This window comes from Coregonus lavaretus, assembly GCF_964263955.1.
Source record: "Coregonus lavaretus genome assembly, chromosome: 15".
NCBI lineage: Eukaryota > Metazoa > Chordata > Actinopteri > Salmoniformes > Salmonidae > Coregonus > Coregonus lavaretus.
This window is the reverse complement of record NC_140002.1, coordinates 25984634-26001492: the sequence shown is the minus strand read 5'-3', so window position 1 is coordinate 26001492 and position 16859 is coordinate 25984634. Positions and strand designations below refer to the sequence as shown.

The 16859-nt window shown below is 41.5% G+C and overlaps 1 protein-coding gene across 4 annotated transcripts in view; it reads right to left on the bottom strand.

Annotated features, from left to right (window-relative positions):
• Nucleotides 1–16859, bottom strand: part of LOC311142868 (vacuole membrane protein 1-like) — a 95592-nt gene that overhangs the window by 52797 nt on the left and 25936 nt on the right. For 2 of the 4 annotated variants that reach the window (XM_084178568.1, XM_084178569.1), the window contains one exon: nt 12111–12221. The exons of 1 other annotated variant lie outside the window; for it this stretch is intronic. In XM_084178568.1, coding sequence (XP_084034694.1) covers nt 12111–12221 — 111 coding nt within the window. Of the gene's footprint in view, nt 1–12110; nt 12222–13703; nt 13795–16859 lie in introns of all 4 variants that reach the window. One more of the 4 variants, XM_084178571.1, reaches the window with a different exon arrangement.

Below are 16859 nucleotides of genomic sequence, written 5' to 3'. Positions count from 1 at the left end.
TGTGTGTGTGTGTGTGTGTGTGTGTGTGTGTGCTTGCGTGTCTGTTTCAGAGGAAATGTGAGTGTCACTGTGTGTGTAAAGGAGTCTGTTCATTTGTTTCTCTGAATGAATTTAAATGACTGTACTGTGTGGGTGTCTGGATGACTCTGAATGTGATAGTCGTTTAGATTTCTAACTAGACAATAGTCCAGCAGTGATATGACTGAGTGGAAAGATACTACAGATCTTGGTTGGCGTGCTCTGAGACAGTGTTGTCGTTAATTTGAGCTGTTTTGGTCAACAGTAAAACTTAATTTCAGGGGCTTTTCTGGGAAAAATGTGTATAAGCTATGCAAACCATTCTACAACGTGTAATTTAGAAAATCCTACGAGGCTGGATATAGAAAACTACAGAATTGATATTTTATTTAGCTAATCCTCTGGGTTATTTCTGAAAGACATGGTAAATCACACTGCTTAGAAAAACACTATAGTATTTTTATAATCCCAAGAACAGCTAGCGTTTTCTGGAGGTTTAACTGACATTATAGTGATAGTCATAAAACACACACACACACACACACACATAGCCGGACTACCACATTTGGGGCCCTGGGGCACCTACCGTACCTCTGTTCCCTAGAGAAAATTAGCAGTTTTATAATTCTATTCTACACATTTTTTTCATGAGGCTTACAGAACATTTTGCAGTTTTGAAGCACATTTCCTGCAATTCTGCACATTTTGCCTTTGGGGCAGAGAGAAAAATGTGCTATTTTATAGCTCATCTCATGCTATTCTTCACATTTTGCCATGAGGCTGAGAGAAACTTTTGCAGTTTTAAAGCTAATTTCCTGCTATTCTACACATTTTCACATTGCTTATGATGTGTGCATATGCTATCTGGGGGGCGGGGGCTGGAGGTCGGCGCCCCAGTGCACGTGGTTGCTTTTATCTAAACACAAATGTGTTCGAATTGGAATATAATATAATAATAACTTTGTTGCTGTTGATTTACTGTTAATCACAGCAATTTTCTAAGCTTCCCATAATTACTTAATGACAACAGCCATTACTGAATGCAATTTAATGGTGGATGACTCTCGTCAAATGAAATGAGCTCTCGTCAAAACTATTTACAGCTTCGCTTGATTTCCCCAAGTCCCAGTCATCCATCACCCAGGCCCATTAAAACTGGATTAATGTGGTATACTGACACATCAGCCGTGGTTGACATTAGAAAACACATGATACAATCGCATCCATGATAGAGGAGGATGTCACAAACAAACAAAACAACTCCTCTAGATGCTGTGACAAGAGGGCAATCACTCATAGTCTTCATAATCCTCATCATCATCACCACTTTCATCGTAGTTGCTGATGGGCTCAGGTACAGGACAAAGACATAGAAGTGTGCATAGGGTGTGTTTATTCTGGGACCTAAACCCCCTGGGAGTGGAGACTGTTGTGTCAGAGATCCAGCTAGTGGGGAACCATGCCTCAGCAAGTACCAGTGCCTCTCTCCCTCCTCCTTTCTCCCCCCTTCCTCCATCCCCTCCTCCCTTGTGCCCTGGCACCCCTCCACCCCAGGCCCCTGCTGTGAGAGCTGTGCCCGCTGTATGGGTTGATGGGTTGAGAGGGTGGGTAAAGAGGGGATTGGCTCTGTAAATAAAGGCTTTGTTGCTGGAGCAGATGGTCCAGAAGCAGGAGTGCTGAGTCATGTGTCTGAGCTGAGACTGAACACACACACACACGCAGTCACGCACACACACATACACACACCGGGAGAACTACAGTCATCACTGCTTCTCTGCCTACCCTCTGGTTTTGAGGTGCATTCACAACTCTATTGTTTTTAAGAGCAGTACTTTCTAAGCAGCTGGGTGAATCGCTCACAGTCTCACTGGGACACAAACACAAAGGAGACAAGTGCAGAAATTGCCAATGTCAGTGAACAGGAGATCCTCCTCTTCACTGTCTGAGTGAGTCAGCATCAGAGTCAGCGCTGAAGAGTCTCCCTCTGCTGGGTGCTGATGGTACTATACACTATTGGGATAACATACAGAATCACCATCGTGATCAGGAGAGCGCCACATTCTGTACATTTCAGACATAATGACTAAAATGACTAGAAAATACATTGCTTTCTAGAACAGAGCCCTCTGTCTCATCTCACGCCACTATATCACTCCTGAGTGGCGCAGTGGTCTAAGGCTGTGCCACTAGAGATCCTGGTTCGAATCCAGGCTCTGTCACAGCCGGCCGCGACCAGGAGACTCATGGGCGGCGCACAATTGGCCCAGCGTCGACCAGGGTAGGGGAGGGAATGGCCGGCAGGGATGTAGCTCAGTTGATAGAGCATGGGGGGCCAGTATAAAAAAATATGTATTCACTAACTGTAAGTCGCTCTGGATAAGAGCGTCTGCTAAATGACTAAAATGTAAATGTAAAATATCAGACACAGGAAGACGCCTCATAAGCAGAGCCTTTTATGTCCACAGGAAGCTCTGGTTTAGATAGGAATCCCTGTGACATCATGACCTCTCACTGACTCTTACATTTTACATGTTTAGTCATTTAGCAGGCGCTCTTATCCAGAGCAACTTACAGTTAGTGAGTGCATACATTTTCATACTGGCCCCCCGTGGGAATCAAACCCACAACCCTGGCGTTGCAAACGCCATCCTATAGGACTTATATAACTGAGTCCAATGGTGTTACCTCCTAAAGGAGAGAGTACCTCTACATCAGGGATGGGCAACTGATGGGGGGGGCACACAAAAACAGAACTCATCTTGAGGGTCCGCAGTGGCTCGTGGGCCTGCATACCGACAACGAAATTTCGAAATTGCACATTGTGTATTCTATTATTCTAACTGTCAACAGTAAGTTGAAACCCCCACTGAGCTTCTAAAAAAATATTTCTTATGAATTGGTCCGCAGGCCTACAAAAGGGTTGCCCATCTCTGCTCTACATGCACTGCATTAAGCATCTTATTCACATTCACAGACAAATGGTGCCACCTACTGCTCACAAAAGTGGGTTTACAGTGAACCCTCTGAACCCAAGCAGGAAAGCTGCATCAACCATTGTGAAGAAGAAAGGGAAAATAAGTCACTGCAACCATCAAACATTGCGAACATTTCAAAACTCATAACAGAAATACATATGATTTCCTGTAGAAGTGAACATTTCCTTTAGTAGTGAACATTTTCTGTAGTAGTCAGAATGCGTCATGGACAAGATTGATCAGATAAGGAGCAGTGTTCTAACCATAAATCTACAGCTATACCAAGGCCTCTGTGAGTAGGAGAGCACAAACCCACAATGACCCAAATCATCCCGTAACGTCACAAAAATGATTCAAGCAAATTGTTAAAAGGCTGTGCAGTGTTTCCCCTAGATTTTTTGTTAGCAGCTGTGGCAATGGTTGCGGAAGGGGGGAAGGACTGTGAGGTCAATTCCGGTGAGTTTTTAACTCTTTACACTCATACCCGTATACAAGTTGAAAATGACAGATTGGGCACTGATAAACGCCTAAGTTGGAACGCAGTGTCTGTACAGTAACATGCCATACATAACATCAGAGCTCTGCCTCTGCGCTTCACAGTGCTGTATGGGTTTTGACTGACAGCCGTTCTGACCTTGAGCACCTTGCGCGACAAGAAGTTGCCCCCATCCTTCCCGCTAATTGGGACATTTTTTAAATGTCTGAGTGAGGAAAATGTTGTAAATTAAGAGGAGTCTATGTATTTTGAAAGATAAAACGTTGAGGATAATAATAAATACCACTTTGATGTCATACAAGCAAGCCAAACATCTGTGAGTCCAAATGTGCACTTCACATTTCCATATCATAAAACTAATGTCATTAGTGTCAACGTTTATGATCACTATGTTTGATGTACAGTTACAAGATGACATGGCGTCATACCCTTGGCTGTTCTGAACAGAATGAGCCTATGTTTGTATATTGTGAAGAAAATTCACCGCGGCACACGCACCTGAAAGCAATCATGACTCCTTTAATGCACACAAAAATGATGACCTGTTTCCCTGAATTGCATTGTAAAAGCCTAACACTGTAATATTGTATTTTATAACTTAGCTAGTTATGTTAGCAATAGAACAGACTTTCAAATGATGCCCACCTGATCCATATTGTGATTTATAATGGACCGTTTTTGGATTTCTTCTGTAAGAAACATTTAAATGTAGCCCTATCCATATAGGCTAATTCCCAGTGTAAAGAGTTAAGGACATTCTACTACAAAATTAATTAAAATCAAATGTTGCCGACGCCATCCATCTATAACCCCCACATATTGATTTAAAAAAATCCATAGCCTATGGCACCATACCATATTATCAGGCAGGTGTGCTTTTAGTAATAAGCAAGCTTTTTTATGGATCAAAAAGAGGCTACTTAACTGTAATTCTATACATTTTTCCATGGAGCTGAGAGGACATTTTGCAATTTGAAAGCGATTTTTTTTGTGCAATTGTACACATTTTGCCATGGAGCTGACAGAAAATGTTGAAGTGTAAAAGCAAAAATTCCTCCAATTCTACGATTTTTGCCATGTCTAATTCTGTGTTCTTATGGTCAAACATTATTTAAAAAATCTATGAGGACCCCAATCGGAGCCCCTGGGCATGTGTCCTGCATGCTCGGTCGGTAATCCCGCCATGCCAAAAGTACTCCTAAATTCGTAGTGATTTGATTGGTTTCATCATTTTAGGTTTTATTTAGGTGAATTTTTTTATTTTTTTTTATTTTTTTAAGTAGTTTATTATTTTAAAACATTTTATTTATTTTTTTCGGGGGGAATGGATCAGCTTAATATTGCAGATAGATTGTATCTTCTATCAATGTAATTGTCTGCATCACTTCCAATCCCCCATGATTTTTTAAATATATTTATATATATATATACTCCCCTATATTACTTTTCAACCCCACCATCCAATCCCTGCTTGGAGTAAATTAGTGAACAACAATGCCCAGGCCTCTACTTCCGGTCTATACTTACTATCTACACCTTATGGACAGAGTTAATTTTACAATAATTCTATTATATATATTTTTTATTTATTTATTTATTTATTTTTTGCTCCTGAACTTCTTCTACTCTCAACCTCTCCGATCATTTTCATGATGTCCATCCGGTTTGCTTCTATATGCCATATCTTTCTAACTGTGCTCTTTCCCAAAAGCTCCCAACATACAACCTATATACTTATTATGGACACAGTATGCTTACATTATTAGCTATCTTTGTTATTATTTGTTGTTATTTGTTATTAGTCCCATCCTTCAACTCTATTCAATACCTCCCATCTATCTCTTAACACCATCCATATAGGATTTCTATTTGCCATATATATTTCAACCGTACTGTGATGTTTTACAAAAGTTCTGAACCTTTCTATTCTCATTGCTTCTACAGATTGTGAATTAAAAATAAACATTTTTGCTAAAAGTATTATTATATTATTGATTGATTTACTATGACTTTTCAGATCACCCAGTAATGCTATCTGCAAGGTTAGTTCCAGGTAAATATTGCAATCCTTTAGCCATTCCTGGACCTGTGTCCAAAAACAAGCTACAAATGGACAGAACCAAAACAAATGATCTAATGATTCTGTCTCTTCACAGCAAAATCTGCAGAGCTGGGAAGATTGTATCCCCCATATACAGTGGGGGAAAAAAGTATTTAGTCAGCCACCAATTGTGCAAGTTCTCCCACTTAAAAAGATGAGAGAGGGCTGTAATTTTCATCATAGGTACACGTCAACTATGACAGACAAAATGAGAAGAAAAAATCCAGAAAATCACATTGTAGGATTTTTTATGAATTTATTTGCAAATTATGGTGGAAAATAAGTATTTGGTCAATAACAAAAGTTTCTCAATACTTTGTTATATACCCTTTGTTGGCAATGACACAGGTCAAACGTTTTCTGTAAGTCTTCACAAGGTTTTCACACACTGTTGCTGGTATTTTGGCCCATTCCTCCATGCAGATCTCCACTAGAGCAGTGATGTTTTGGGGCTGTCGCCGGGCAACACGGACTTTCAACTCCCTCCAAAGATTTTCTATGGGGTTGAGATCTGGAGACTGGCTAGGCCACTCCAGGACCTTGAAATACTTCTTACGAAGCCACTCCTTCGTTGCCCGGGCGGTGTGTTTGGGATCATTGTCATGCTGAAAGACCCAGCCACGTTTCATCTTCAATGCCCTTGCTGATGGAAGGAGGTTTTCACTCAAAATCCCACGATACATGGCCCCATTCATTCTTTCCTTTACACGGATCAGTCGTCCTGGTCCCTTTGCAGAAAAACAGCCCCAAAGCATGATGTTTCCACCCCCATGCTTCACAGTAGGTATGGTGTTCTTTGGATGCAACTCAGCATTCTTTGTCCTCCAAACACGACGAGTTGAGTTTTTACCAAAAAGTTCTATTTTGGTTTCATCTGACCATATGACATTCTCCCAATCCTCTTCTGGATCATCCAAATGCACTCTAGCAAACTTCAGACGGGCCTGGACATGTACTGGCTTAAGCAGGGGGACACGTCTGGCACTGCAGGATTTGAGTCCCTGGCGGCGTAGTGTGTTACTGATGGTAGGCTTTGTTACTTTGGTCCCAGCTCTCTGCAGGTCATTCACTAGGTCCCCCCGTGTGGTTCTGGGATTTTTGCTCACCGTTCTTGTGATCATTTTGACCCCACGGGGTGAGATCTTGCGTGGAGCCCCAGATCGAGGGAGATTATCAGTGGTCTTGTATGTCTTCCATTTCCTAATAATTGCTCCCACAGTTGATTTCTTCAAACCAAGCTGCTTACCTATTGCAGATTCAGTCTTCCCAGCCTGGTGCAGATCTACAATTTTGTTTCTGGTGTCCTTTGACAGCTCTTTGGTCTTGGCCATAGTGGAGTTTGGAATGTGACTGTTTGAGGTTGTGGACAGGTGTCTTTTATAGTGATAACAAGTTCAAACAGGTGCCATTAATACAGGTAACGAGTGGAGGACAGAGGAGCCTCTTAAAGAAGAAGTTACAGGTCTGTGAGAGCCAGAAATCTTGCTTGTTTGTAGGTGACCAAATACTTATTTTCCACCATAATTTGCAAATAAATTCATAAAAAATCCTACAATGTGATTTTCTGCATTTTTTTTTCTCAATTTGTCTGTCATAGTTGACGTGTACCTATGATGAAAATTGCAGGCCTCTCTCATCTTTTTAAGTCGGAGAACTTGCACAATTGGTGGCTGACTAAATACTTTTTTTCCTCTATTGGTAGCAAGAATGTTATATAATAATTTAAATTGAAAGATTCTAATTTTTGAATCCGGTGTCGTTTTGCGTGTCAGTTCATAAACACTATGCCATGGGATCGGTACGTCAAAGATCTCTTCCCAACTATTTTGCAATCTATATGGGACGGCTGTCAATCCTTTGGTCCTTAAGTGAAACTGATATACTTTTTTATTTATCGCAGTTTTCCTTAACCAATTATGTTCTTTAATGCAAGGCCGACAGACAAGTTCCTTACTTTCTCCCCCTTCCACTTTCCTCTTCCACTTTTGCGGTAAGGCTGCAATTATTTGGTTGTAATTTTGGGTAGAGCAGACATTTCCATATGTTTTTGTTAGCTGCATGTGCGACATAACTCCACCAGTCCTACTGATGATATCATTTACGAAGATTATACCTTTTTTAAACATTCTGTCAAAAAATAAAGGTTTTTTGTCAATTAGTATATTTGAATTTAACCACAATATTTGTTGCATTATTTGTTCTGTCATTTCTGGAGGATTAAATTGAAATTGCAACCAACTTTCTATGGCTTGTTTTAGAAATAGTGACATTTGGGAGATTATTTCCTTTTCAAATAACTGAAAGTGAGAGGTTGTAATCTGAATAAAGGGAAAAAGGCCTTTCTTGAACATTGGGTGAGACAATCTTACTAATCTGCTTGAGAACCAGTTCGGATTTAAGTATAACTTTTGTATGACTGAAGCTTTTAGTGATAGGTCTAATGCTTTAATATTTAATAATTTCTGTCCTCCGAATTCATATTCATTATATAAATATGCTCTTTTAATTTTGTCTGGCTTGCCGTTCCAAATAAAATTGAATATTTTTTTCTCATATAATTTAAAAAACTGTTCGCTAGGCGAAGGCAAGACCATAAGCAAATAGGTAAACTGGGATAATACTAAAGAGTTAATCAGGGTGATTTTTCCACAAATTGACAGGTATTTTCCTTTCCATGGTAGTAAGATCTTATCTATTTTTGCTAACTTTCTATTAAAATGTATTGAAGTGAGATCATTTATTTCCTTTGGGATATGTATTCCGAGTATATCCACATCACCATCAGACCATTTTATTGGTAAACTACATGGTAATGTAAATTTTTTATTTTTTAGTGATCCAATACGTAATATAGTACATTTGTCATAATTTGGTTGTAATCCAGAGAGGTTAGAAAATGTATCTAGATCCTCTATGAGGCTGTGGAGGGATTCTAGTTGTGGATCTAAAAGAAAACATGAATCATCTGCGTACAATGACACCTTTGTTTTTAAGCCCTGTATTTCTAATCCTCTGATATTATTATTGGATCTGATTTTAATAGCTAACATCTCGATGGCCACAATAAATAGATATGCCGATAGTGGACAACCTTGTTTCACTCCTCTTGACAGTTTAAAACTTTCTGAGAAATAGCCATTATTTACTATTTTACACCTAGGGTTACTATACATGATTTTGACCCATTTTATAAGAGATTCTCCAAAATTGAAATGCTCCAGGCATTTATATATAAACCCCAGTCGAACTTTATCAAATGCCTTTTCGAAGTCTGCTATGAATAGCAGGCCTGGTTTCCCATATTTTCCATAGTGTTCTATTGTTTCCAATACTTGCCTTATATTATCTCCAATGTATCTTCCATGTAAAAAACCTGTCTGATTAGAATGAATAATATCCGACAATACCTTTTTAATTCTATGCGCTATACATTTTGCTAGGATTTTTGCATCACAACACTGAAGTGTAAGGGGCCTCCAATATTTTAAATAGCCTGGATCTTTATATTTTCCACTTGTATCCTGTTTCAGTAATAATGAGATCAGACCTTCTTCTTGAGTGTCAGATAATCTACCATTTACATAGGAGTGGTTAAAACATGCTAATAACGGTCCTCTTAGTATATCAAAAAAGGTTTGGTATACCTCGACTGGTATGCCATCCAACCCTGGAGTTTTCCCGGACTTAAAGTCTTTAATTGCATCCAGAAGTTCCTCCTCAGTAATTTCACCTTCACATGAGTCTTTCTGTGTGGCTGTTAATAATGACATTATCAATAGAAAAAAAATCTCTACAATTAGCTTCAGTTAGAGGAGATGGAGGCGACTGAAAAGAAAACATATGCTTAAAGTACTTTGTTTCTTCCTTCAAAATATCATTTGGTGAATTATGGGTGACTCCGTCAATTGTAACCAGTTTCATTAAGTTCTTTTTGGTAGCATTCCTATGTTGAAGATTTAAAAAGAATTTTGTGCATTTTTCCCCATATTCCATCCAGTTTGCTTTATTTTTATAATATATTACACTTGATCTTTCTTGAATAAGTTTCTCAATTTCTTTTTGTTTTTCCTCTAATTTATTCTGAGCCTCTATGTTACAGTTTTTATTGCCATCTATCTGTTCTGTTAGACTTTCTATTTCCTTTCTTAGTATAAACTCTTTTGACCTAAATTGCTTTTGTTTTCGAGATGATATTTTGGTGATTTTTAGTTTTCAAAGATTATGCAATTAAAAAATATCAATTATCTTTTCTACAAACTTTCTGTCTTGTTTTAATAATTTACGTTTACACACATAGCATTTTTACACCCAGAATATGAATTTCTGGCGGTGCGCTGCAGTTAAATGAATACAGGGGAAATACTGGGAAAGGAAAGGGGGATACCTAGTCAGTTGTACAACTGAATGCATTCAATTGAAATGTGCCTTCCGCATTTAACTCAACCCCTCTGAATCAGAGATGTGTGGGGGGCTGCCTTAATCGATAACCACGTCATCGGCGCCTGGGGAACAGTGTGTTTACTGCCTTGCTCAGGTGCAGAAAGACATATTTTTACATTGTCAGCTCGGGGATTCGATCCAGCAACCTTTCGGTTACTGGCCCAACGCACCTACTCGCCAGCCTACCTGCTGCCCCTGCTGTGTGTTATGATATGATTCTGAACGTCAGATAGCTAGCAACAATGACAAGAAGCTGCTATGTTGGTGGGCCGTTTCAGCTACTTGTATCTTGTTCTTGATACCATGTCTTGTTTTGAGGTGTTTTGACTTATGTCACATCTACGATAATATGGCTAAAATCCCCTAGCTAGCTAACCAACAACTGTAACGATCTATTTGTATTTATGTTTTCAATAAACATTTGGAGACGAAATATAGTATACATGTTGTCAATAATCCTTTGAATGTAAGCCTGAGCCCACCCCTCTGTTTTGCCCCAAAGTTGTGCATGAATCGGTTTTGTTGCTAAACAACCCACCCGTCCATAGCCTCCATAAATACAGCAGTGTCAATCAGCTTCACATTCAAAAGCAGGCAACTTTAACTGATTCCTCAAACAGCACTGAAAAACTGCTGATCCATTACCACAAAAGACCATGAGATGGCGACATCCTCCTTTAAAACAGTCTGCCATCTTGGAAAGTAAGTCAGGTCACCCCAAAAAATAACAAAATAAAAACTTCTCAAATGACATCTGGGAGCACAGGGTGGCTCTCCAAAACACAGAATGGAGGACACACTGAACAGTTTCCAGTTCAGCTCCATTGGCGATGCAGTGGGACTGCGACTATGCTGCTCCCAAATGACAGATGGGTGGCTCAGTGTTAATAGTGTTCTCAGAGCGGTAAAGACTACCAGATGTTTGGGAACCCAGATCTGCAGCATAGTCAGCCAGCCCCTGTTCCTTTGCTCCACACTGCCACTCAAAACAGGGAGAGGGAGGGGTGGAGAGAGACAGAGAAGCAGAGAGAGAGAGGAGAGGGAGGGGTGGAGAGAGACAGAAGCAGAGAGAGAGAGGAGAGGGAGGGGGAGAGAGACAGAAGCAGAGAGAGAGAGGAGAGGGATGGGGGAGAGAGTCACAGAGAGAGAGAGAGAGAGAGAGAGAGAGAGAGAGAGAGAGAGAGAGAGAGAGAGAGAGAGAGAGAGAGAGAGAGGGAAAGAGAAGAAAAATAAAGAAAGGGAGGAGAGAGAAAGGTTGGCTAGCCTTGCATGCACTCAGTCAGTGGGGTCACTGAGTGCGCTCGTTCTTTTTTGGACTGCCTGTCAAAACACTACTGCTACCCGCCAGCCCCGCCGCAGTGTGTGCCTATTCACTGAGGAGAACTTAACACCACAATGTTCTACACACACACTAGCATACATACACACACGTTCACACACACACACACACACACACACACACACACACACACACACACACACACACACACACACACACATACACTCTCTTCTGAGACACAGGTAATCTCCTTAAACTTTTAGCCATGTTCCAACCTTCTATTACAGCCTATTACAGACTCTCCTCTCTTAGCAGCAACTCACAAAACATCAACACTGAGTTTGAGATGGGCATCATACACAGTGTGACTGACTTGAGTAACGTCAAATCAAAAAACATTTTATTTGTCACTTGCACCGAATACAACAGGTGTACTTTACCATGAAATGCTTACTCACGAGCCCTTTCCCAACAATAGGGGAAAAGTAAGAAAACAAAGTTAAAAAGTAAGAAAACAAATTGCTAATAAAAATAAAATATAAATATACAAAAAAACTGACACTGGGGATATTTCAACTTAAGCATGAACAGATTTTGCATGGTATATGAAACATTCGTAGGTGCTCTTATGCTATTTAAATATGAGCATGCATTTGTATGGTATATATAGGTGTTCCTAGACTCTCAAATTATGCTTCAACATGTATTGCACAGAATATGAAAGTGTTCTTGGGCTCAAGCTAAGCATGGTGGACACAAGGTAGATGCATGTATTTGCATGGTAAATGAGAGAGTTCTTACCAGGTAGAGGAGGAAGGTGTGCAGGCCAGTCCCCAGTCCCACAGAGGACAGGATACCCAAGCCTACCCAGTAGGCACACCACAGGAACCTCTTCTCCATGTGTTGTACATACTGTACACAGGGGACAGACAGAGAGACTGTCAGCCATGAGAGACTCAGGCAGAGTGAAATAAATCTAAGTAGGAGAGACACTAGGAGGGAGGGTGTGTGTGTGCGCGCACCCTACTCTAGAAATAGGAGGGACTGCCAAGAGTGAGAGGCAGAAAGTCAAAGTGCACCACAGAAAGAGAGGGGAGGGGGAGCAGTGGAGAGAGGGGGAAAGAGAGCAAGTGAGAGAGTGAGGGAGGGAGGGAGGGAGGGAGGGAGGGAGGGAGGGAGGGAGGGAGGGAGGGAGGGAGAGGGGGGCAGAGAGGGTGAGAGAGGGCAAGTGATAGAGAGAGAGGGAGTGAGAATATAAGATAGAGAATATACGCTAGTGTCTGTTGACAGTTTAGAGGACAGGGCCATAGGGTAGGAGTGTTCAGATTCAGAACAACACAAACAGAGAGAAAAACAGCATTCTTCTTCAAGGAAGTCAGCTCTTACCCAGTTTATTCCCCCTACTCTTCATCAGCTCTCTCTCTCTCTCTCTCTCTCTCTCTCTCTCTCTCTCTCTCTCTCTCTCTCTCTCTCTCTCTCTCTCTCTCTCTCTCTCTCTCTCTCTCTCTCTCTCTCTCTCTCTCTTCTCTCTCTCTCTCTCTCTCTCTCTCTCTCTCTCTCTCTCTCTCTCTCTCTCTCTCTCTCTCTCTCTCTCTCTCTCTCTCTCTCTCTCTCTCTCTCTCTCTCTCTCTCTCTCTCTCTCTCTCTCTCTCTCTCTCTCATCTCTCTCTCTCTCTCTCTCTCTCTCTCTCTCTCTCATTTAAGGACCAACGCCTCCTCCTCAAGCATGGGCAGACAGGTTGTTTTCTGGAAGAGCCAGTGATGGTGTAGATTACGGGAACACTGTGGAGTTTTTTTTGGCAATGAACTCTATCTCCCAGCAAACCCCCGTGAACCCGTGAAAACAAAAACAACATATGCAGCGGCAGCAGTGTCTCTCATCGCCTAGTAAAAAGCCTGGGTGGAAAGTGCCAGCCATGTCCAATTGTTTTCAGGGTTACCAGGAGTTAATGACGTAACACTTTAGGACTAGAGCTTAAGAGTCTAATATGGCACATAATATATTTATTGCTGCAGCTTTAAAGCAATTCTGTCTGGATCTCTGTACCACTTTTGCTGTGGTACATTAGTTGTTCATTTGGTACAGCGCATGCGTGTGTGTGTGTGTACTCAGTATATAAGCTGTTCATGAGGTACAGCTAATGTACTGATTAAATAGGGCATCAGCTAATGTACTGATTAAATAGGGCATCAGCTAATTTACTGATTAAATAGGGCATGTGGATGTGTGGTAAATAGGTCAGGTGAAGATAAGTGTGTGTTAAGTTTAATACTCTTTTTTCAGCTTGTGGTCTTGGGAGACAACAACTTTATAAAGTCTTAGGGATGTTAATTAGCAACCCCTGATGATGTGTGGACAGGGCTGCTCATACACGCACACACACACACACGCACCTTCTGATGTGTTCCGTTAACACAGTAGGCGATGGAGAAGAGGGTGACCAGCACCAGCAGAGACAAGACTGAATGTCTCTGCCGCCATAACCTGAGGGAAGAGAGGAGTGAGGAGGAGGGAAAGAAGTGTTATGGAATAGGTTATGTAGTTTAGGTCTTAGGAGCATTAGTAGATACTACACTACCACTTCTACACCCCATCCCCAGGGGGCAGCAGAAACCGGGCAAGATGCTCTGTCAGGAAGCCTTGTGAAGCCTTGATAAGCACACAGGTGGGGCCAAGTGATGATCGTCAATCTGTGAGAGAGAGGTGGCCAGACGCCTCTATGCCTGCCTTTGTTTGTTTTGTGTTATCTATACTGAACAAAAATATAAACGCAACATGTAAAATGTTGGTCCCATGTTTCATGAGCTGAAATAAAATATCCCAGAAATTGTCCATACGCACAAATGTGTTTACATCCCTGTTAGTGAGCATTCTATCCTTTGCCAAGATAATCCATCCACCTGAAAGGTGTGGCATATAAATAAGCTGATTAAACAGCATGATCATTACACAGGTGCACCTTGTGCTGGGGACAATAAAAGGCCACTCTAAAATGTGCAGTTTTGTCACACAACACAATGCCACAGATGTGTCAAGTTTTGAGGGAGCATGCAATTGGCATGCTGACTGCAGGAATGTCCACCAGAGCTGTTGCCAGATAATTTAATGTTAATTTCTCTACCATAAGCTGCCTCCAACGTTGTATTGGAGAATTTGGCTGTATGTCCAACCCACGGACTCACAACCGCAGACCACGTGTAAACACGCCAGCCCAGGACCGCCACATCGGGCTTCTTCACCTGCGGGATCGTCTGAAACCAGCCACCCGGACAGCTGATGAAACGGAGGAGTAGTTATGTCTGTAATAAAGTCCTTTTGGAGGGAAGAACTCATTCTGATTGGCTGGGCCTGGCTCCCCAGTGGGTGGGCCTGGCTCCCAAGTGGGTGGGCCAGCCCTCCCAGGCCCACCCATGGTCATGTGAAATCCATAGATTAGGGCCTGATGAATTTATTTCAATTTACTGATTTCCTTATATGAACTGTAACTCAGTAAAATTGTTGAAATTGTTGCATGTTGCGTTTATATTTTTGTTCAGTGTAAGGGAGCATCAGGGAGATGCTTAAACATTACATTACACCATTTATCATAACCTGGGGCTATACAGTGCATTCGGAAAGTATTCAGACCCCTTGACTCTTTCCACATTTTGTTACGTTACAGCCATATTCTAAAATTGATTAAATAAAAATGTTTCCTCATCAATCTACACACAATACCCCATAATGACAAAGCGAAAACAGGTTTTTAGAAACATTTGCAAATGTATTAAAAATAAAAAACAACAATACCTTATTTACAAAAACCAAGCCATGAGGTCGAAGGAATTGTCCGTAGCGCTCCGAGACAGGATTGTGTCGAGGCACAGATCTGGGGAAGGGTACCAAAAAATGTCTGCAGCATTGAAGGTCCCCAAGAACACAATGGCCTCCATCATTCTTAAATGGAAGAAGTTTAGAACCACCAAGACTCTTCCTAGAGCTGGCTGCCTGGCCAAACTGAGCAATCGGTAGAGAAGGGCCTTGGTCAGGGAGGTGACCAAGAACCCAATGGTCACTCTGACAGAGCTCCGGAGTTCCTCTGTGGAGATGGGAGAACCTTCCAGAAGGACAACCATCTCTGCAGTACTCCACCAATCAGGCCTTAATGATAGAGTGGCCAGACGGAAGCCACTCCTCAGTAAAAGGCACATGACAGCCCGCTTGGAGTTTGCCAAAAGGCACCTAAAGGACTCAAGATTCTCTGGTCTGATGAAACCAAGATTGAACTCTTTGGCCTGAATGCCAAGCATCACGTCTGGAGGAAACCTGGCACCATCCCTACGGTGAAGCATGTTGGTGGCAGCATCATGCTGTGGGGATGTTTTTCAGAGGCAGGGACTGGGAGACTAATCAGGATCGAGGGAAAGATGAACGGAGCAAAGTACAGAGAGATCCTTGATGAAAACCTGCTCCAGAGTGCTCAGGACCTCAGACTGGGGTTAAGGTTCACCTTCCAACAGGACAACGACCCTAAGCACACAGCCAAGACAACGCAGGAGTGGCTTCGGGAATGTCCTTGAGTGGCCCAGCCAGAGCCTGGAGTTGAACCCTATCGAACATCTCTGGAGAGACCTGAAAATAGCTGTGCAGCGACGCTCCCTATCCAACCTGACAGAGCTTGAGAGGATCTGCAGAGAAGAATGGGAGAAACTCCACAAATACAGGTGTGCCAAGCTTGTAGCGTCATACCCAAGAAGACTCGAGGCTGTAATCGCTGCCAAAGGTGCATCAACAAAGTACTGAGTAAAGGCTCTGAATATTTATGTAAATGTGATATTTCATTTATTTATTTTTTGCAGAAAATTCTAAAAACCAGTTTTTGTTTTGTCATTATGGAGTATTGTGTAAATTGATGAGATTTTTGAAAATTTTAAATCAATTTTAGAATAAGGCTGTAACATAACAAAATGTGGAAAAAGTCAAGGGGTCTGAATACTTTCCGAATGTACTGTAGATCCACAGCCTATAAGGCCTAATCGCACCTCCATGCATTGTAAAATCAGGATCCAATGACAAGTCAACAATATCCCTCTTCATATACACATTAGTATGAGCATTTAAAATCGCATGCCTGCGTTGCTTAGACACTTTGTTCAAAGTAACCCCACTATGTACATTAGCAAATGCCTTCCCCAACATGTCATCTTTTTCTTTATCTAATACAGCCAGATAATCACCATCAACCAAAACTAGAATTTGAGTGCTTTTGCTTCTTCCAGTCATCTTCTTCAACATAGACCAAACATCTCCCAGCTCAGTACCCCTGCCTATTGTAGAACAGAACTGTCTCCATGCATTTCTCTTGGCAGACTTAATGACCCTGCACACCAAAGCTCTCTTCCTTTGGAAATCAACTAGATTTTCAGGAGTCAAAGTCCTACGTAATACTCTGTAGGCCCTATTTATTTATTGAATAGCCGCAGTACAATCTTCAGTCCACCAAGGAACCACCTTTCTTTTCTCACCCACTTCACTCACTGGTATATGTAAGTTTGCTGCACTCAAAATCA